Raw genomic sequence first — 21,461 nt, forward strand, 5'->3', positions numbered from 1 at the left:
TTAGTGTCAGGGTAATGCTGGGTTCATCAAATGAGTTGGGAAGTAGTCTCTCTTTTTTAATTTTCTGAGTTTGTGTAGAATTGGTATTATTTCTTTCTTAGGTGTTTGTAGGATACACCACTGAAGGCACTGGGGTCCAGAGTTTTCTTTTAAGGAAGATTTTAAACTACACAATTTATTTGACAGATATAAGTCTGTTTAGGTTTATCTATTTCTTTTCAAGTGAACCTTGAGTTTCATTTGCTCCTCTTTTTCTGATTTCTTTAATATAGGCAATGAAGTCTTTTATTTGAAGCCTTTCTTCTTTCTAATATAGGCCTTTAGGATTCTGCATTTCCCTGAGTACTGCTTTAGCTCCTAATGTTGGTATGTTGTGTTTTCATTTGGTTTCAGTATAAACCTTTCTAACAACTATCCTGGTGGTTTCTTTTTTGACCCATGGGTTATTTGAAAGTATTTTATTACATTTCCAAATATGTGGAGATTTTCCTTATATAGTCTGGTATTTATCTCAAATTTAATTCCTTTTTTGGTCAGAGAGCATATATTGTATGATGGGATTGGTTAATGCTCCATGTTTATTTGATGTGTACTTTGCTAAAGTGAGTATTCTATAAATGTGAATTAGGTTAAATTGGTTGATGTTATTATTTAACTCTTCTCTACCTTCACTGAGTTTTCTGTCTATTGCTTAGTCAATGATTGAGAAATCTATGACTATAATTATGAATTTATCTACTTATCCATGCTTTCTATCAGATTTTGCTTCATATACTTTGAAGCTTTATTATTATGTGTAAACCTTTTGGATTCTTAGGTTCTCTTAATCATGAAATAAACTTCTTTAACCCTGGTGATACTCTTTGCTCAGAAATCTACTTTGCCTGATGTCAACGTAGCCACTTCCTGCTTTCTTCTGATTAGTATTTGCATGGTATATCTTTTTTTATCCTTTTACTTACAACCTATTTGTTTTTCCTTATTTACAGGTTTTAAAAAATGTTTATTTAGGGGCGCCTGGATGAGAGAGAGAGGCGGGAGAGAGAGAGAGAGGGAGAGAGAGAGAGAGAGTGAGTGCAAGCAGGGGAGGGGTAGAGTGAGGGGGACAGAGGATCCGAAGCAGGCTCTGTGCTGACAGCTTCCACGCTGACAGCAGTGAGCCCAATGCGAGGACTTGAACTCACGGACTGCGAGCTTATGACCTGAGCCAAAGTCAGATGCTTAACTGATTGAGCCACCCAGGCACCCCTACAATTTTTTTTTTTTGAGCAGCATCTAGTTAGGTCTTGCTTTTTAAAAAACCTCATAATATCTGCATTTTAATTGGGATGTTAAGAGTATATTTATTCTGACTATTGATATGTTTGAATTTAAATCAACCATCATGCTATTTGTTTTATGTTTGTCTTATCTGTTCTCTGTTGCTCTTTCCTTTTTTTCTGCCATCTTTTGGATTAATTGGGTATGTTTCATGATTCCATTTTATTTTATACACTTTGTTAGCTTATTAGCTATAACTTTTTTTTTTTAGTGGCTGCTTTCGGATTTATAATACATATTTTTAACACATCACAGTCTATCCTCAAGTGTCATTATGCCACTTCATATATAGCATAAGAACCTTACGATAGTATACCTCCAGGAACTGAGTAACAGTAGCATTTGTGCTATTGTGGTCCTTTATCTTACTTCTACAAATATGATCCCCACAATACATTATTACTTTTATTTGCTATAATCAATTTTTGAGGCCCTTTATACTTTTATTGTGGTAAAGTATACATAAATAAAATCTACCATTTTAACAATTTTTTAAATGTTTATTTATTTTGAGAGAGAGAAAGAGCGCATGCATGTGCGCTTGCGCACGTGAGCGGGGGAAGGGCAGAGAGAAGGAGAGAGAGAATCCCAGGCAGGCTCCACGCTGTCAGCACAGAGCCTGATGTGGGTCTCGATTTCATGAACTGTGAGATCATGATCTGAGCCAAAATCAAGAGTCGGTTACTTAACTGACTGAGCCACCCAGGAGCACCCTCATTTTAACAAATTTTAAGTGTACAATTCAGTGGCATTAAGTACATTCACAATGTTGTGTGTAACCATCACCACTATCCATTTCCAGAACTTTTTCGTCACTCTAAATAGAACTCAGTTCCATTAAGCAGTACCTCCTTTACCCAATCCCTCCAGGCCCTGGCCAGCTCTGTTCTCCTTTCTGTGTCTATGAATTTGCCTATTCTAGTTACCTTATGTAAATGAAATCAGACAATATTTGTTTTTTTTGTGTCTGACTTATTTTACTTAGTATAGTATTTTCAAAGTTTATCATGTTGTAGTATGTATCAGAATTTCATTCCATATTAAAGATGAAAAACAGTCTATTATGTATACACCAGAATTTGTTCATCCACTCATCTCTTGATGGGCATTTGAGCTGTTACCACCTTTTGACTATTATGAATAACGCTGCTTTGGACATTGGGGTACAAGTATCTGAGTCCCTGATTTCAATTCTTCTAGGACTAGAATTTTGATTTTATGGTAATTCTTTGTCCAATGTTTTGAGGAACTGCCACACTGCTTCCCACAGCAGTTACATCAGTTCACTTTCTACCGGAAATGCACGAGGGTTCCAATTTCTAACCATCCTCACCAATACTTGTATTTTCTATTTTTCTAATGGTCATCCTAATAGATATAAAGTGGTATTTCATGGTGGTTTTGATTTGCATTTTCCTTATGACAAGTGATGTTGAGCATTTTTATGACAACAGTGTTTCTTGGCCGTTTGTATATCTTCGTTGGGCAAGAAGTGGCCCTCCAGCGTGCCTGGTGAGAAGACATGGCACTTAGACTGGACTCAGAAGTCATGTAGCAAGTCAGAAAAGTATAATTAATGTAGACATTACTGGAATTGCTGGGGCTCACACATGCCAGATCCTGTGTGATAGGACGAGTCTGAAGTGGGACCAAGGCTGCTGCTGAACTTCTGCCACTGTCAGGAAGTGAGGTAGCCAGGCCAGGTGAGGGGCACCAGTGGGTCCAGGTGGAAAGCCACTTTGTAATAAAATGACTGGAGAAGCATCTCCTGTCTTCAACTTGGTCCATAGCCTTTGACAGTGGTCTGCTCTTTGTTTTGCTTTTTATTTTCTAAAATGTTTGAACACTGTGAGATTTTCACCTGACTTCTAAATGTGAACCCCTCAGAACGTGGCCAATGAGGAACCTATTTTGTTGTAGGTGTGCCCACTGCCTGGCCCCCCGCCCATCTGACCCCTTTGCTCGCTTCTGTCAAGAATGCGGCTCTCCTGTCCCGCCCATATTTGGCTGTCGTCTCCCACCCCCAGAAGGAGCTCAGGTGAGCAGCAGAATCTTTAAAAATGCCTTTCGTTGGTTTATCTGATCTTTAATAGCAGCAGTAGCATTGTACCTGGGACACGTGATCCACAAGCATAAATATTTGTTGAAAAAATTACTGGCAGGTTCATGCCTTACTATCCAGTCTCCTACTTCAGGATGGAAAACCCCAAAACCTTAAAAGTTGCCTTAGTTTCCATTCAAGAATGAAAAACCTTATTTGCAATGCCAGTGCAGGTGGCCTTACAGAAGCACAGGCTCAGAGGGAGACTGAAGCCTTATTGTTTCAATGATAAATAAGAATGGATAAATATGTATTTCCCACTCATGTGATATTTCAGTTCATGACCTGGGTACAGTAAGGAAATACATTCTGGAAATAAATGGAGAGAGGTATTTGTTACAAGTCTGTATATCTATAAGATATATCGTTTTGTCCAAAGACGCTGTTTGTATAAGCTATAGATTGATCAGTTAAAAAGTTTTGGCTGTTAAGTGTAGATAATAATTGGTATTAACCTACTAATAAGTTTATAGTTAGTTAGAAAACATACTCAGTTTACTAACAATCAAAACCTTCATTGAAATGTATTATCTGTTATTCACTTGATACTTTAGGGTTTTTTGGAGTAGGGTTTACAAAATGAAATAAAAGGACCTGTGATATGGACTGAAAAATAACCATTTTTAAAAAGATAGTCACAAGAAAAAAGCCACTAATTCAGTGGGGTCAAGCTGAGTTCTAGAATTAAGTTCTATCTTCAAGCAAAGAGTCAGAATCTAAACAGGTATCTTTTTATAATTTATTCTAATTCATTGCTCAAGACTATTGTAGAAGCTAATTTAATTTACTATAACATATTTGGAACTTCATAAAGATAAAACAGCAAATAAAATATGAACAGCTCCTGTCAGTTTTAATTTTCCTTGCTTATATTCATTCGTTGGTGCAGCATCCGTTCTTTTTCACTTGCCTGAAAACAGATTTTCAGAGCAGGGAGGATAAGTTGCCAGAGATTATAAATATTTTAAATGATGAGCTGAACTTTGAAACATCTATATTGCCCCCCAAAATAATATTTGTTAATATGCTGTAATATATAAACAGCTTTGTAATTTGAACTATTTATTAACTACTTATTGTGTCCTGCTCTCAGCTGGGTTTCTGGGATTCGAAGGGGTGGAGCCTCCTCCTGGCTCTTAGATCCAAGACACTCAGTCTCATAAGAGATGCAGAAGTCACCTTACAGCTCCAGGTCCTCCCTTCATTGTCCTGCCCTGTGAGTGCTGGAGCAGGACCCTTTATACATTTCTCCTGTGCCAGCTGGCTACGTGTTCATTTCTGTTAGTAGAGGGACATTGCTGCTGGAGGGACACTGCAGGAGAATGGACTTGGCTTTTCTTTCTGGTTCCGGTATGCTTTCCACTCTCTTTGCTCTGACGGTGCTCACTAACCTACAGGAACCCAGTTGTGCTGAACCCCAGTGAGTTTCGGGGGCACCCCATGGACAGCTGCTCAGTGAGTTTCACTGGCATGCCAGCCAGCTTCCAGACAGTCCTCAGGCATCCCAGTGGGCCGTTTGCCAGCAAGTTTCAGCAGCATGCCTGCACGTGGCTTCCCAGCATGTTCTACGGGCTCCCCAGAGGGAGATTTCCAAACAAGTTTCATTGGACTCAGTTTTTTGCTTCTTTTCTTGCCAGTTTGGGTCCATGTCACCCCAAATGAACTTCCCCACCATCCAATGGGTGACAGCTATACTCCTTTCCTTCCCACTTACTTATCTTTTCTGTAACATATATTGTCCTACATATTACATCCATATACGTTATGAACTGAAAATGCAGTGTTACACGATCTTACATCATTTAAAGATGAGAGAAGATGTTTATGCACTCATTTATATTTACCCACGTATTTATGAAATCTGGTCTTTCATATCTTCTCTTTCCTGTGAACTCAAGTCATAATCTAGTGTCACTTATTTTCAGCCTGGCAGACCTCCTTTGCTAAAGGCATGTGTGCTAGCTGTTTCTGCCTTTGTTTATCCGAGAACATTTACTCTGCATCCTCTTTTGAAAGATAGTTTTACTGGATGTAGAATTCTTGTGTGACAGTTATTTTTAATTTCAGCCCTTTGAACATATTATTCTCCTACATTCTGACCTCTGTGGTTTTTGATGTATGTGATAAGTCATTTTTTCTCTTGTTACTTTTAGGATTTTCTCTTTGACATTCAACAATTGTACTATATTGTGTCTAACTGTGGATTTTTTTGTGTCTATCTCTCTTGGGATTAATGTTTTTCTTCAAATATGGGAAGTTTTGGGTAGTATTGCTTCAGATTCTTCTTCTGCCTCTTTCTCTCTCTCCCTTCCTTCTAGGACTTCTTTACATGTATGTTGATAGGTTTTATGTTGTCTCACAGTTTGTTTGATAGTCTGTTTATTTACTTCCATCCTTTTTCTCTCTGTTCTTCAGATCAGAAAATTTCTATTGTACTATATTCACGTTCATTGCTTCACGTTCTGTCTTCTCTGACCTGCTGTTGAATCCCTCTGGAGATTTTTTTTTTTTTCCATTTCAGTTATTTTAATTTTTAACTCCACGTTTTAATATGATTGTTTTTAAAAAATAATTTCTATATCCTTATTTAGATTCCCTATTTTTCAGATCATTGTCATCATACTTTCTTTAATCTTTTAAATATGGTTTCCTTTAGTTCTTTTTGACATTTCTGTAATAGCTGTTTTGAAATCTTTGCCAAATCCAACATCTGGGGATACTATTTGTATTGACTGTTTGGCTTTTTTTTTTTTCCCTCTCCCTGATTATAGGTCACACTTTCTTGGTTTTTGCATACCTCATATTTTTTCTTGAATTCTGGACATTTTAGATTATATAATATATTGTAACAATTCTGGATTCTGACTTTTTCTCCTAGTGTTTTTTTTTTCTTTTCTTTTTTTGTTTTGTTTTGTTTTGTTGTTGTTTACTGGGATTAAATTTTTCATGTTTGTCTCCCCTAAAATGTATGGCCACTGATATCAGGTATGTATGTATGTATGTATGTATGTATTTATTTATTTATTTATAAGTCTGGATCACCCCTGGGTCTGCATAGCTTAGAGCTCAACTGAATGTTGGCCAGAAGTTGTGCTCAAATACCTTAGTCCTGTAAGGCTTCCACTCTCTGCTGAGGGATCTGTGTGTGGGCTGGACCTAACATTCAAGCTTCAGACTGTTTACAAGTCTGCCCCAGCTTTTACTTTATGCTGAACTCCCTTAAATCTCCGTGTATAGCCTCCATCAGCCAGAGATGTGTTAGTGGCTTACGTTCACTCTGGTTTATGCCACACATGTGCATATCCTCCACTCAACTAAGGGTATATGGGGAGCTTCTCAAACCCCCTATATTTGACCTTCCTCCTGGAACTCTCTGTTAAATCCCTAGCTAGTTGCCTCAAACAGGACCATGATTTCAGGCTAGTAGAGCCACTGGCCCTCCCTGTTTGCTTGCCACTAAGACTGCCATCTGAACAGTCCTCCAAATCAAGTGAGCCCTGCCTATCAGCAGCTGCTGGTTTCTGCAGTCTGTTCTGCCCCAGTGAGGCTACCACACTAACAGAGCTGGGGGAGGGTGGGGATAGCCTCAAGCAGGAACCATGTAGACTTGTAGTGTTTTTATCTGAAATTCACCACTTTTCAGTTTCTTGTGTGCCTTTGGTGACTTTCAGAGTCTGAAATGATTGTATTTTGTATCCAAAATGGCAGTTTTATCCAACTTTTTTTTTCTAAGTTTTTATTTATTTATATTGAGAGAGAGAGAGAGAAAGCACAAGCAGAGGAGGGGCAGGGAAACACAAGAGAACAATAATCCCAAGCAGGATCCACACCGTCAGTGTTGAGCCTGATATGGGCTCGAACTCTCGAACCCCGAGATCATGACCTGAACTGAAGTCGGATGCTTAACTGACTGAACCTCCAGGCTCCCCAGTTTTATCCAACTTTATAATTGCTTTTTGGAGAGAGGATTTGTGGGCTTCCTTACTCCACTGTGCTTACAAGGAGTGTCTGGGTGTCTCAGTTGGTTAAGCATCTGACTCTTAATTTCAGTTCAGGTCATGATCTCATGGTCCATGGATTCAAGCCCTGCATCAGGCTCCACACTGGTTGGGATTCTCTCCTTCTCTCTCTCTGCTCTCCCCTGCTCACACACACTCTCTCTCAAAATAAACTTGAAAAAAAAAGAGATATTTTTTCCTTTTTAAAAAAATTGTTTTTAAATTTGTTTATTTTGAGAGACAAAAGAGTGCATTCACATGAGTGAGGGAGGGACACAGAATCCCGAGTAGGCTCTGCACTGTCATCACAGAGCCTGACATGGGGCTCGAACTCACAAACTGCAAGATCATGACCTGAGCCTAGATCAAGAGTCACACACTTGTCCGACTGAGCCACCCAGGTGTCCCAAAGATATTTTTTCTTTTCTGTTTTTCACACGCCTGTTTTCCACAATAAACATTTTTTACTCACAAAAGAAACAAAATTAGATTAAAGGTAATTATTTTAAAGCATTTTTTACAAAAGCAAATCAAATCTTATATTCTAAGATCTACTTATACTTTCGGTTTTTGCATTCCAAGACAAACCTCTTTCTTTGTGCAGATGGGCTTATGTGCAGAGTGTGGAAACATGGTGCCCATGAATACTCCCATCTGTGTGGTGTGTGAGGCCTCTCTTACTCTACAGCTGCAGCCACAGGCCAGCCTCCGCTTGAAGGTAATGAAACGTGATTCTGTAAAAGCATGAATAAAATATATGGAAAATGATATTAAGCAGTTAAATGTCTTTAGCTGGTGGAGTTGGTGAACAATTGATAAACTAATATCTGTGAACAAAATCCATTCTAATGGTTGGGAACGCATGCTGCCCAACAGTTTGACCTGCCAATAGGATCTATAATGTAAGAGAGATACAAGGAAATGTGTTCCCTGAACCTGGATTTGAAGGCCAAAATGCATACAGCTAACTTAGACAATTTTTTTAAGAGTTTATTTTTTTTAAGTTTATCTATTGATTTTGAGGTGGGAGGGGCAGAGAGAGAGAGAATCTCAAGCAGACTCCACACTGTCCACACTGTGGAGCCCGATGCAGGGCCCGAATTCACAAACCATGAGATCATGACCTTGAGCCGAAATCAAGAGCTGGTTGTTTAACCGACTAAGCCACCCAGGCGCCCCAACTTAGACAGTCTTTTACTTTATGTATTTAAACTTGAACATTGCAATTAAGAACTTTTACTCATGTCCTTAAAATTGCTTTATGCTTTTATTCGCTTTATTTGTTTATGGGTCCCTGTTATACAGAAAAGAATAATTATAGTCATATGGATGAAAAACAAGAGTCAAAAAAAAAGTTAAATATCATCATCATATATATTCAGAAAACTTTGCTAGACAATGTCATACCATGAAAATATTTTTGGTAGAATCACTAAGCATACAACTGTATCTTTTCTCCATTTTTCAATGTATAGTCCCATTCACCTTCTCTTTAATCTCAAGTAAATGTCACTATAGAATAAAATAGATTTAACAAAGAGAATTTGAGGCATAAAAAAGCAAGCATTTTTAGTAATAAGGAAAATGCATAGATTTAATGTCAGTTGGAATAGTAACACTCCTAAGTCACTTTGCGGATTTTCATTTGGGCAAATGGAGAAAAGGCAAATCCACTTTTTCTTCTACCTCCAAGCTCCCCTTCACTCTGAAAGTTTTTTTTTTTAATTTGGTAAGAAGTTGTTTATTAATACACTCTGAATATACTTAATATTTATTTTATGCCACTAATATGAGATAAAATGTTTAAACGTATTTATTAAAGTTTTGTAAAAATTTTATAATAAGGGGACTTTGGATACTGAGGAAATTCTGAATCTCTATTTGCCGCTCTGCTTAAGGATTCTTGACTGAGATAACCAAATCTTTTTTACTTTTTCTAACCATTCAGCTATTTACTCCCCAAATGATCCTCTTTCCTCTCCTAGACATTCTTGAATTGGACATGCCTGCCTGCACTCTCAAGATTTCTCTCATTTTCTCTGCTAAGTTTCGTTTTTTGTTTTTTTTTTTTAGGACTTTTTTTTTTTAATGAAATTTATTGTCAAATTGGTTTCCATACAACATCCAGTGCTCATCCCAACAGGTACCCTCAATACCCATCACCCACCCACCCCTCCCTCCCACCCCCCATAAACCCTCAGTTTGTTCTCAGTTTTTAGGAGTCTCTTATGTTTTGGCTCCCTCCCTCTCTAACCATTTTGTTTTTCTTCTTCCCCTCCCCCATGGTCTTCTGTTAAGTTTCTCAGGACCCACATAGGAGTGAAAACATATGGAATCTGTCCTTCTCTGTATGACTTATTTCACTTAGCATAATACTCTCCAGTTCCATCCACGTTGCTACAAAAAGCCATATTTCATTCTTTCTCCTTGCCATGTAGTATTCCATTGTGTATATAAAGCGCAATTTTTTTATCCATTCGTCAGTTGATGGACATTTAGGCTCTGAAAGGTTTTTAAGTATTCCAAGAAGTGCAAGCCTTCAGAAATGAGGTGTGGAAGAACTGGCTGGGCCAAGGTCAGGTAGATGAAAATTTACTAATTTTTTTGTTGGATGGATGGAGCGGGGAGTGGTAAGAGCCTGAGGTATTATAGTCAGTGGATACTCACTTTAGGGTCCCTTGAATAGTAAAGATTTAGGGAAGGGGTCTGAGGAAGGAGTAGTCTCCAGGGGTCACCGGCATTCAGGCCTAGTCTGAGGCTGCTAGCATCCCTCACCATGGTGCAGCCATGAAACTTCCTTCAACTGTTTCTCTGAGTTCTGCCTTGCACCTCCGGTATGAACCCTCATGCGCTGAAGGGATTTTTCAAAGACACCTTCGATGTGACTTTTCCCCAGCGTGCTGCTTCCTGGACCACTCTCTGGTCCTCTGCACCCAACGTTCCCTGGGCTCTGATCCCTGGACCCACTGCCCCTGTGCCTGCACACACTTGCAGTGGTGGAGGTGGCAGTCGTGGTGGGTGGGTGGGGGCACAGAGAGAGAATTCACTCACTCTTACCAGGGGCTGGGGCCAGGGATAGCTTTTAAAAGGGGGTGTCATCCGAGGGATATCGTGGGAGGCACAAGCGTTTGCCAGATGGGGAAGGGATGGGACAAAGAAAAGTGGCTTGTGTGTATAAGCATGTGTGTGTTGGCGGTGGGGTGGAGTAGAGGGCATTCTAGGAAGATGTCCAGAGACTGGAAACTGCAGGGTGTGCTTCAAAACTCTGTAAACAGTTTGGTTTTGTTGAGCTGCAGAAATGCTGGGGGTGCTGTGGGCTGTGCAAGATGGCGCCTTCTCTACCATACTTAGCAGCTCAGATTTCTCCCAGTGCACCCTGAAGGGTTGAAAGCAGGGACAGGATTTAATCAGGCTTGATTTTCTAGAGAGACTTTTATCACCGTAACATCTGATCTTAAAGGAAAATTCCCGATTTTTATGGCCAATCAGTATTGCTGCCTCTACTCACAGGATACCTGTTTGGAAACCCTGGGCTGAGAATCTGCATCCCAGAGGCTTTCCCAAGTGTTACAAGGGCAGTGGATTTTTTTTTTTTAATTTTTTAATGTTTATTTATTTTTGAGACAGAGAGACAGAGCATGAACGGGGGAGGGTCAGAGAGAGGGAGACACAGAATCTGAAACAGGCTCCAGGCTCTGAGCTGTCAGCACAGAGCCTGACGTGGGGCTCGAACTCACAGACCGCGAGATCACGACCTGAGCCGAAGTCGGCCGCTTAACCGACTGAGCCACCCAGGCACCCCAAGGGCAGTGGATTTTTAGAAAACATTTTCACCCAGAGAGGCACCTCCAAGGTCAGTGGGAATTCCTGTTGTTGACAGAAGCCAACAGCCTTACCTTCCCCAAGGCACCAGCAGGGACTGTTATTTTTGTGTTGTTCTCCATCTCACTCCACATAGTGCACAAAGCATCATCCATCCTCTTCCTGCCCACAGTCTGCTGCTACGGACCGATCTGTTGATTTAAAGGACTTGTCAATGCTGAGGGATGGAGATATATATATATATATATATATATATATATATATATATATATATATATATATATTTTTTTTTTTTTTTTTTTTTTTTTTTTTTTTTCTGCCAAGATTAGACGCTATAGTAGCAGAAGTTTCTCCATTTACTCTCTGGCACAGTTGCCTATATTTCAGAATAAGAGAGGATTTTACACTTTTAAAAATTCTCTAATTTTTTGTAACAAGTGAAATAGTCCCAAGATATACAAAGAAGTGCATAATTTCCCCACCCACCTCTATTTCTTTTTTTCAAAAATTTTTTTTCAACGTTTTTTATTTATTTTTGGGACAGAGAGAGACAGAGCATGAACAGCATGAACGGGGGAGGGGCAGAGAGAGAGGGAGACACAGAATCGGAAACAGGCTCCAGGCTCCAAGCCATCAGCCCAGAGCCCGACGTGGGGCTCGAGCTCACGGACCGCGAGATCGTGACCTGGCTGAAGTCGGACGCTTAACTGACTGCGCCACCCAGGCGCCCCTACCTCTATTTCTATCCTCCCGAAATAACTGATGATAATAAATACCCTTCTATGTATTTTTTAGAATGCACAGAAACATGCATATATATTCACACATTTGGATTTGGATTTGTTTTGGTTTTTATTTATTTATTATTTTAGAGGTGAGGAGGGGCAGAGAGAGAGAGAGAGGGAGGGAGGGAGAGGGAGAGGGAGAATCTTAAGCAGGCTCCACGCTCAGTGCAATGGCCTGGTATGGGGCTCAATCTCATGACCCTGGGATCGTGACCCGAGCCAAAATCAGGAGTAAAATGCTCAACTGACTGAGCCACCCAGGCACCCCTTGTTTTGCTTTTTAAACAAATGTATCCCACTGGCCATTCTCTAAAGTTAAAAATTAATTTGAGCATCTCGTATTTCACCAGAATACATGAGCTTTCCTTTACCAAGAGATCATCAGTTTTCTTGGGACTCCAACTAGCAATATATAGCATACCTCCAGGTCTCCAGTCACATTGGGTTCCCAAAATCTGAGAGGCTTAGGGCAGGGATCCTCTTGAAGTTATTAGTGAAAAAGTTCTGATGATTCACATGACTGGGGCAGCTACCTCCTTGTGGGACCCCCACCTCTGACACAATGATTTCGGGCTGAAGCCAGGGTGACCACAGCTCTGCATCAAGCAGAACTTTAGCTTGGCATCTGTTACAAGATCCACTTTGAGCTGAAGTTTGCAATGACCTACTACATTCTTCCTCACTTCATTTTGTCAAAGCCTTTCATCTAGATCAGAAAATTGTTCTTATCTTCCAGCTACTTCGCAAGGAAAAATTTTACCCCAGTAACTGACTGGGTCCACCAAATTGCTTAGAACCATTCAACTAGACATACTGCAAATGCTGTGGGTGAGGTGGCCAATGAAGTATTGACTTTTAAAAAAAAGGCCTCATCATAGATGTGTAGCATCTTCTTTAAGGTAGTCTGATGGTGGCCTCAATTCCAAGTCATCCCTATCGACATCTATGAGTTAGTGATTATGATGTAAAATTATTTCTATCTGTGGGTTATGGTCACTGTTCTTCAAGGAAGTGAGCCATGACATGGTGTTAAAAAGCCACCACCAAAACCATTAGAAACACCTGTTGACCAAGAAGGCTATGCTTATTGGACCTGATAACAGTAAGGTAGACTGGTACTTTGTCTTGGTAGTGTCTCTGAAGGGAGAAGGCAGGGGAAGGTATTTATAGGATTTTAGTGATGCACCTGGGTGATTGCTGAGTATTCTCTCTCTCTCTCTCTCTCTCTCTCTCTCTCTCTCTCTCTCTCTCTCTGCCTCTCCCCTGTGCACACTCTCTCTCTCTCAAATAAATAAAACTACAATTAAAAAAAAATTTAAGGGAGTTTTGCAAGGCAGGGTTGGGATAGGGCAGAGTTAGTTTGGATTGGGCAAAATTATGACATGCTAGTTTTAAATTTAGTTTATTTAAAGAAATTTTTTAAAATGTTTATTTATTTTTGAGAGAGACAGAGACAGAATATGAGTGGGTTAGGGGCAGAGAGAGAGGGAGACACAGAATCTGAAGCAGACTCCAGGCTCTGAGCTCTCAGCACAGAGCCCAACACGGGGCTCAAACTCACGAGCTGTGAGATCATGACCTGAGCTGCAGTTGGACGCTCAACCAACTGAGCCACCCAGGTGCCCCTAAAAATAGTTTATTTAAATAAAACTTTAATATACTTAAGGTGATGATGTTTTAATATACACGTACATAGTGAAATAATTACTCCAGTCAAGCTAATTAACATATCCATCTCTGTATAGTAGAAATTTGCTAAGAGAGTAGATTCTGGTGTTACCAGGTCACATGCACATGTGCACATGTGAATGCACACAAACAAATGTTAACAATGTGAGGATATACTGATTTTGGATTGTGGGTCCTGCAAGGTGAGGGTCTTGAGGTAAGCTGTTGGACTTAATAAGTAAGCAGTTTTACTGGTTTACACTCTTTCCAGAATATTTCCTGCAGCAAACAGCTATGTTATTTTTGTTTGATCTTAGTATGTTTTTTAACACAGGGACAAGAAATTTGATTCACTTCTCAACAAGTGTCACCAGATCTTTTCTGAGGCAACATGTTCAGGAAGATCACAGCCTTAAATCTCACAGAAAAGCTCTGGCAGTTGTAGATCATGCTACAGAGACTTTAAGCAACTTTGAAAAATGCTGGAACCAGGGAGTGTCAGGATCCATTGAGAGCAAGTCTGTGATCCTCTGCCATTTTGAATAGCAGTCAGCCGGCCATTTGCACATTAGGAGTTCTTTGAGTTGCAAGAACTTGGAATCTTCTACTAGAGTGGAATTAACCAGGCTTGGAAAGGTCAGGGACTTCAGAGCCTTCCTAGTCGCATTGGAACTAAAACCTTGGGAGTTGGATTTTCTTTCTCTTAATGGTCTTCTTTGCCTGTCGAGCTTCAGAACACTTGGTGTCAGTTTCAGGACACCTGGGAAATGTAGACACTGGAGTAGAAAGGAACATTTGTGTGCCACTGGTCATTGATAATTGAAGGGAATAGTATCCTGATAGTGCAGAATGGTCCAGTGACTGAACAGCTGTTAGCAAAACTCTGATAGCTGAACTCTAGTTAGACTATTTTAGTCTTTCTTTTCTTTTCCTTTCTTTCTTTCCTCCTTTCTTTGTTCCCCCCTCCTTCTTTCTTTTTCTTTCTTTCCTTCCTTCCTTCCTTCCTTCCTTCTCTTTCCTCCCCTCTCCCCCTCCCTCCCTTCCTCTCTCTCTCCCTCTGTCCCTTCATCCCTTCCATTTTCTGCATTGCAACCTATCCTCAGTTTCCTGACTTGGAAAGTTGCACTTACCATTTATTTTCTTTTTTCTTTTTTAAAAAAACTTTTTAACATTTATTCATTTTTGAGAGACAGAGCACGAGCGGGGGAGGGGCAGAGAGAGAGAGGGAGATGCAGCATCCAAAGCAAGCTCCAGGCTCTGAGCTGTCAGCACAGAGCCCAATGCAGGGCTTGAACTGTGAGATCATGACCTGAGCCAAAGTCGGAAACTAACCCAACTGAACCACCCAGGTGCCCCATTACCATTTATTTTCTAAGATAGTCTTTTCATTTTTCCATTTCTGAGTGAGAAAGTACAGAGCAAACCTAAATTCATTAACATGAAGCCCCATGGGGTAAACCCCAGTCCAAGAGCTAGATTACTTATAATTTTTTTTTAAGTTTGTTTATTTTTGAGAGAGAGAAAAAGACAGAGCATGGGAGGGACAGAGAGAAGGAGAGAGAATCCCAAGCAGACCCTGTGCTGTCAGTGTGGAGCTCAGTGCAGGGCTTGAACCCACAAACTGTGAGATCATGACCTGAGCTGAAATCAAGAGTCTGACGCTTAACCGACTGAGCCATCCAGGTGCCCCAAGAGTTAAATTGCTTGTAAATGCCTAGATCAGCTTTTGCTAGTCTTGGACTTTTGTGTTTATTGTTCAAGCCATAAGACAGAGAGCCAACAATCATGTTTTCCACATTGGGGGGGAAAAAAACTCAAAAAACTGACACATAATCAGTGTAAAATTTTGCATTTTAAGGCCAAATGAACACTCATTTTCAGTTTGTTTCTTCAATTTGGGTTTTGTTTCTTTTAAAATTATTTTCAGGGGGGCGCCTGGGTGGCTCAGTTGGTTGAGTGTCCGACTTCGGCTCAGGTCATGATCTCGTGGTCTGTGAGTTCGAGCCCTGCGTCGGGCTCTGTGCTGACAGCTCAGAGCCTGGAGCCAGGCTGTGTCTCCCTGTCTCTCTGCCCCTCCCCTGCTCGTGCTCTGTCTCTCTCTTTCTGTCAAAAATAAATAAACATAAAAAAAAATTTTTAATTATTTTCAAATTTCTGACACTGTTTATGTTGTAATAATTCCTAAACAAATCCTGAGTGTTAAAAAAAAAAAAAAAAAGGCCAATAGATGGCTGATTGAAAAGACTGCTCAAGGATTTCTTTGCATGGTTGTTTGCTCAGAGGAACATGTTTTTCTTATTCTTTCTTTTTAAGGAGAAAATAATCTGCCGCACCTGTGGCACAGGGAATCCAGCTCACCTGAAATACTGTGTCACCTGTGAGGGGGCCCTGCTGTCATCACAGGAGGTGGGTTGACTGCATGTGTCAGTCCTATACTTAGTGGCTGCTAAATGTCTAGCGTTAATAAGAATGAAGAAATGCAACCTGCAGAGGAGGGAAGAAGTGGCAGAGTGGAGAAAGACACTGAAAGCAACATTTCTCAACGTGGAGAGGACTTTCTATATTCACCAAAACAAAGTTGTTTTCAAAGTCTTAACTTCAGGGGGGGAGTCAATAAAATCAGCAATTTCTTACAACTTCACTTAGTAACTTTGCATGGAAGGCTGGCAGTAGCCAGTGGGAAAGTGGACCACTTATAATTCTTTCAAAGTCAGAAGTATGTCTTTTTTGACCGTGCCATGCTATCTTTTGAAATTGAGAGCCTGGTGGGTACCCATTTCTGGATTTTCTAGCAGCCTATTTTGAGTATTCAAAGTGAAGGAACAGGAGTATGGGCAACTTAAATACAGTGAATGGTTCCATTTAGGTGATTCGTTGTTTATAAGATGTTTCTGGTGAAGAGGGGGCTTTAAAAATGACTTCCAGGTGACTGTTGCCCTAGCCTAACAATAGATACCAAAAAGAAGCTGGCATTTACTAGCCAACTTAGAAGAAAAAACTTGCTTCCTTGGGGCCATTGTATATATTTTTGAGTGTTTGGGGGTTTGTTCTCATCTCAGAGAGATTCCTTTGGAAATTGGACAGATGTGTGATGATTCTCATAGGGTCTGTAATATATGTAGATGTAGAAATACATAGAACTCTAACATATAGGATGGAGGGAGAGGGATATGAACCAATGGTTGTAAGATTTCTGTATTTTATCTGATGAAGTACAGTAATAATTAGGCTGTAAAAAGGTAAAAATCTATATTTTATGGGTTCCCGGGTGACTCAGTTGGTTAACCGTCCAACTCTTGATTTTGGCTCAGATCATGATCTCACGGTTCATGAGTTCAAACCCCACATTGGGCTCTGGGCTGACAGTGTGGAGCCTGCTTGATATTCTTCCTCTCTCTCTGCCCCTCCCCTGCTTGCACTCTGTCTCTCAAAAATAAATAAATAGGGGCGCCTGGGTGGCTCAGTCGGTTAAGCGTCCGACTTCAGCTCAGGTCACGATCTCACGGTCCGGGAGTTCGAGCCCCGCGTCAGGCTCTGTGCTGACGGCTCAGAGCCTGGAGCCTGCTTCCGATTCTGTGTCTCCCTCTCTCTCTGTCCCTCCCCCGTTCATGCCCTGTCTCTCTCTGTCTCAAAAATAAAATAAACGTTAAAAAAAAAAAATAAATACACTTGAAAAAAATCTATGTTTTAATCACTAGGGCAACTACTCAAAAAGAATGCCAAGAAATACAGAGAAAAAGCTAATGGGAAAATTCAAATATAATTCTAAAAAGTATTCAAATTACCCCCCCCCAAAAGAACAGGAAAGTAGGAACAAAGAAAACAAAACAAATAGGAAAAATACAAATCAAATAATGAAATGGTAAGTCAAAACCAAAACATCAATAATTACATTAAATTTTGTGGACCAAACATTTCATCGGAAGGTAGTGATTGTCACCATGGATTTCTATAAAAAGAAAAAACAGGGACTCCTGTGTGGCTCAGTTGGTTAAGCATCTGACTGTTGATCTCAGATCAGGTCTTAATCTCAGGGTCATGAGTTCAAGCCCTGCGCCAAAAGAAAAAAAGAAAAAACAACTCTGTGCAAGCCACAGACAAGACCTAACTATGTACACTAAAAGTAAATATATAGTAAAAAATTCCATGTAAACAATGTATACAAGAGGGCTGGAGTGGCTCTATCAATATAGGACAAAATAAGTTTCAAGGAAAAATATATTATGAGAGATAAAATAAAAGATATATATATATATATATATATATATATATATATATGTAATGAGATTGTTATTTTGTAACAATAAAAGTTAAATTCATCAGGAAGACATAACAATCAAAACCATTTATGAGCCTACCAAAATACATGATACAAAAATTGGCAGAATTAAAGAGAGAAGCAAACAATTTCAGAATTATAGTTGGGGGTTTTAATGCCCCTTTCTCAGCATTTGCTAGAACAGCTAGACAAAGGTCAGCAAAGGCAATTAGGGTCTGTGCAACCGTTCACTTTGACTTAATTGATGTTTCTAGAATAATGTACCCCCCAATGATAGACAACACACTCTTTTGGACATGGTTAGCATTGAATGGGGGTGTATTATTGGTTCCAGAACAAAGTACCACAAACTGAGCGGCTTAGAACAACAGAGATTTGTTTTCTCACAGCTTTAGAGGCCAGGGGTCCCAAATCCAAGTGTTGTTGGCAGTGCTGTTCTCCCTGTGAGGCTCCAGGGAAGGAATTCTCCCATAATTCTCTCCTAGCTCCTCCTCTCCCCTTCTGCTCTCCTTCTTGGATGCCATATATTCATCTGTTGAATTGTTTGATATAATTTAAGGTCCCTGAGGTTTTGTTCATTAGAAAAAAGTCTCTTGTCTGGTCCCAGTGGTGGGCTACAAAGCTCTGTGCCAGGTAGTTGGTTTCCTTTTCTTAGAGTGGGCTTCAGGCTTCCAGTCTGGTCACCAGGCAGCTCCGCCCTGCCCTGCCCTGCCCTGCCCTCCGTTGTGGTACCTGTACAGGAGTCTGAGACATCCCTTTCCAGAGTCCCAGAAAGGAGACTGAAGGGTACCTAGAGACTCAAACAAATCAGTCCAGAATGATAAAAGAAGGTCACCATCAAATGAGATGATGACCGAGGAGTCAGAAGTTGTCCTAATATCAGCTCCCCAGGCCCAGGTTCCATCAGAGAGCCTCTATGAAGACTCTGTCGAAGACCATGAGACCATGTCCCAAAGGAATCCTTCCAACGCTGCAGCCTCCTGGCAGACGTTCAGGAAATTCCACTATGAGGATGCAGCTGGACCCAGGGATGTCCTCCGACATCTCCAGAAACTTTCTGGACAGTGGCTGAGACCTGATATTCAGACAAAGGAGCAGATTGTGGAGATGCTGGTACAGGAGCACTTCCAGGTTGTCCTGCCCAAGGAGCTCAGATCTCCGGCCCGGAGATGTCAACCTAGGGTCAGAATCACTGCCACTGGGTTCTTGTGCAGCCTACATGTGAGAAGTAACCAGAGGTTCACTTTGTTGTTTCAAGAGCCAACTACAGTGATGGGGAAACATGAACCTCAGTTTTTTTGAGCTTGCCTTTGACTAAATTGTAAATAAGACTCCATCAAAACCCACGTTTGGATGTCTGTCTGCCTGAGACTGCTCTAATTCCTGGGACTGAGCTCCAGAAAGAGTTTCTTTAATCCCCTGTTAAGACAACCAGCCTGTTGCTTGTTTTTGCTCTGTTGAATGCCTCCTTTTTTGCACTCTGACATGCTTTAATATGTTGTTATATATCCAAAGAAGTAATTGCTTCAACTTTCAGAGTTCTTGATTCTTGCTGTGGTGGCATGAATGGAAGCTATTTTAACCCCATCTAGTAACTCTCATTTGAGATGTCCTTGAAATACTGAAGTTTGGTCCTAAAAATCGTTTTTTCTCTTCTTTACATTGTATAATTTCTTTTTTTTTTTTTTAACTTTTTAATGTTTATTTTTTGAGAGAGAGAGACAGAGAGACAGAGAGACAGAGACAGAGTGTGAGCTGGGAAGGGGCAGAGAGAGAGGGAGACACAGAATCTGAAGCAGGCTCCAGGGTCTGAACTGTCAGCACAGAGCCCAACCTGGGGCGCAAATCCACAAACTGCGATATCATGACCTGAGCCAAAGTCAGACTTTTAACCAACTGAGCCACCCAGATGAACCAAATTTATTTCTTTTTTTAAAAAATATTTATTTATTTTTGGAAGAGTGCAAGTGGGGGAGGGGCAGAGAGAGGGTGACAGAGGGTCCAGAGCAGGCTCCGCACTGATGGACTGATAGCAGAGAGCCCGATGTAGGGCTCGAACTTACGAACCACAATTATCATGACCTGAGCCAAAGTCAGATACTCAACCAACTAAGCCACTCAGTTGCCCCTATAACTTCTTTCTTTCTTTTTTTTAAATGTTTATTTATTTTTGAGAGAGAGACAGAGCACAAGCAGGGAAGGGGCAGAGAGAGAGGGAGACACAGAATCTGAAGCAGGCTCCAGGCTCTGAGCTGTCAGCACAGAGCCCGATGTGGGGCTCGAACTCACAAACCATGAGGTCATGACCTGAGCCGAAGTCGGATGCTCAACTGACTGAGCCACCCAGGTGCCCCAATTTCTTTCTTTAAAAAAGTTTATTTTATTTATTTTTGAGAGAGAGAGATAGTGCAAGCAGGGGAGAGGGAGAGAGAGAGGGGGGGAGAGAGAATCCCAAACAGGCTCCACACTGTCGGCATGGAATCCGACACAGGACTCAAACTCATGAACCATAAGACCGTGACCTGAGCTGAATCAAAGAGGTGGACACTTAACTGAGTGAGCCACCCAGGTGTCCCTACACTACATAATTTCTACTGCTCTCTCTTCAAGTTCACTTACTTTCCCCTTTACCATCTCCTTTTAGCTATTAAGTATATACAGCAAATATTTTCTTTCAAATGTGTTTTTCTGTTCCAGAATTTTCATTTGTTTCCCTTTCCATTGTTTCTATTTCTCTCCTGAGATTTCCTAACTTTTTATTCATTATAGGAAGAATGTTTGCTTTAAAATTCTTTTTCCAATACCTGATTTACCCTAGGGTTGGGCTAAATTGATTTTCTTTTCTTTTGAGAGGTATTAGTTGTAATTCATTCCAGGCAATGAATTCCCCAAACCAGGTATACATATTATTGCCTGCTAAAGCAAAGCAAAGCAGAGCAAACAACAAACCCAGCAGTCATCAGAGGCTAGTAACAGAATTCAGAAGCTCCACAAACTAACAGGTATAACGCTAAGATCCAATCTAAAATTCCTCAGCATACTAACAGCCAAGAAAACTGGGGGTTTTTTAGAGGTAGGGGGCAGAAATTCTGGTTTCTGTTTAGATATGTTGTCTTTAGCTGAACTGCTTTGAGTATTCTGTGCCTGCATCTTTCAGGGGTCAGTAAGAGATGTGAATACAGAATTTGGGGATCACCTCTCTGTTTCTTTTCTTTCTGGGAGTTCCCACCTCTTCAGTAGCCAAATACTTCACAGTCTCAGTTTTCTTGTTCTCCTAGTCAGAATTCTGCCCTTTCCCCACTGTTTCACATGCAGTATTTTAGCCCCAGGCTCAAATGAAACTAATTTTGTATAACTCCCCTCCTCCTTGTATGTACTTGTTACAAGAGTCTATCTGCTTCTGTTCATTCTCCAGTGCCTTCAGAAATTATGAGAAGATTTGATAGTTTTCTGGTTGGGAGTGATTTGGTATGGTCTTATTCTGTCAT

The 21,461-nt window shown here is 40.6% G+C and overlaps 1 protein-coding gene across 11 annotated transcripts in view; it reads left to right on the top strand.

The window, feature by feature from the left end:
* The window catches only part of DZANK1 (double zinc ribbon and ankyrin repeat domains 1), a 72,429-nt gene that overhangs the window by 26,704 nt on the left and 24,264 nt on the right, over window positions 1-21,461 (top strand). For all 11 annotated transcript variants that reach the window (XM_058684786.1, XM_058684782.1, XM_058684789.1 and 8 more), the window contains 3 exons: window positions 3,241-3,358; window positions 8,024-8,137; window positions 16,008-16,100. In XM_058684786.1, coding sequence (XP_058540769.1) covers window positions 3,241-3,358; window positions 8,024-8,137; window positions 16,008-16,100 — 325 coding nt within the window. The remainder of the gene's footprint in view (window positions 1-3,240; window positions 3,359-8,023; window positions 8,138-16,007; window positions 16,101-21,461) is intronic.

Source organism: Neofelis nebulosa, chromosome 9 (genome assembly GCF_028018385.1).
Source record: "Neofelis nebulosa isolate mNeoNeb1 chromosome 9, mNeoNeb1.pri, whole genome shotgun sequence".
In the NCBI taxonomy this organism is placed as follows: domain Eukaryota; kingdom Metazoa; phylum Chordata; class Mammalia; order Carnivora; family Felidae; genus Neofelis; species Neofelis nebulosa.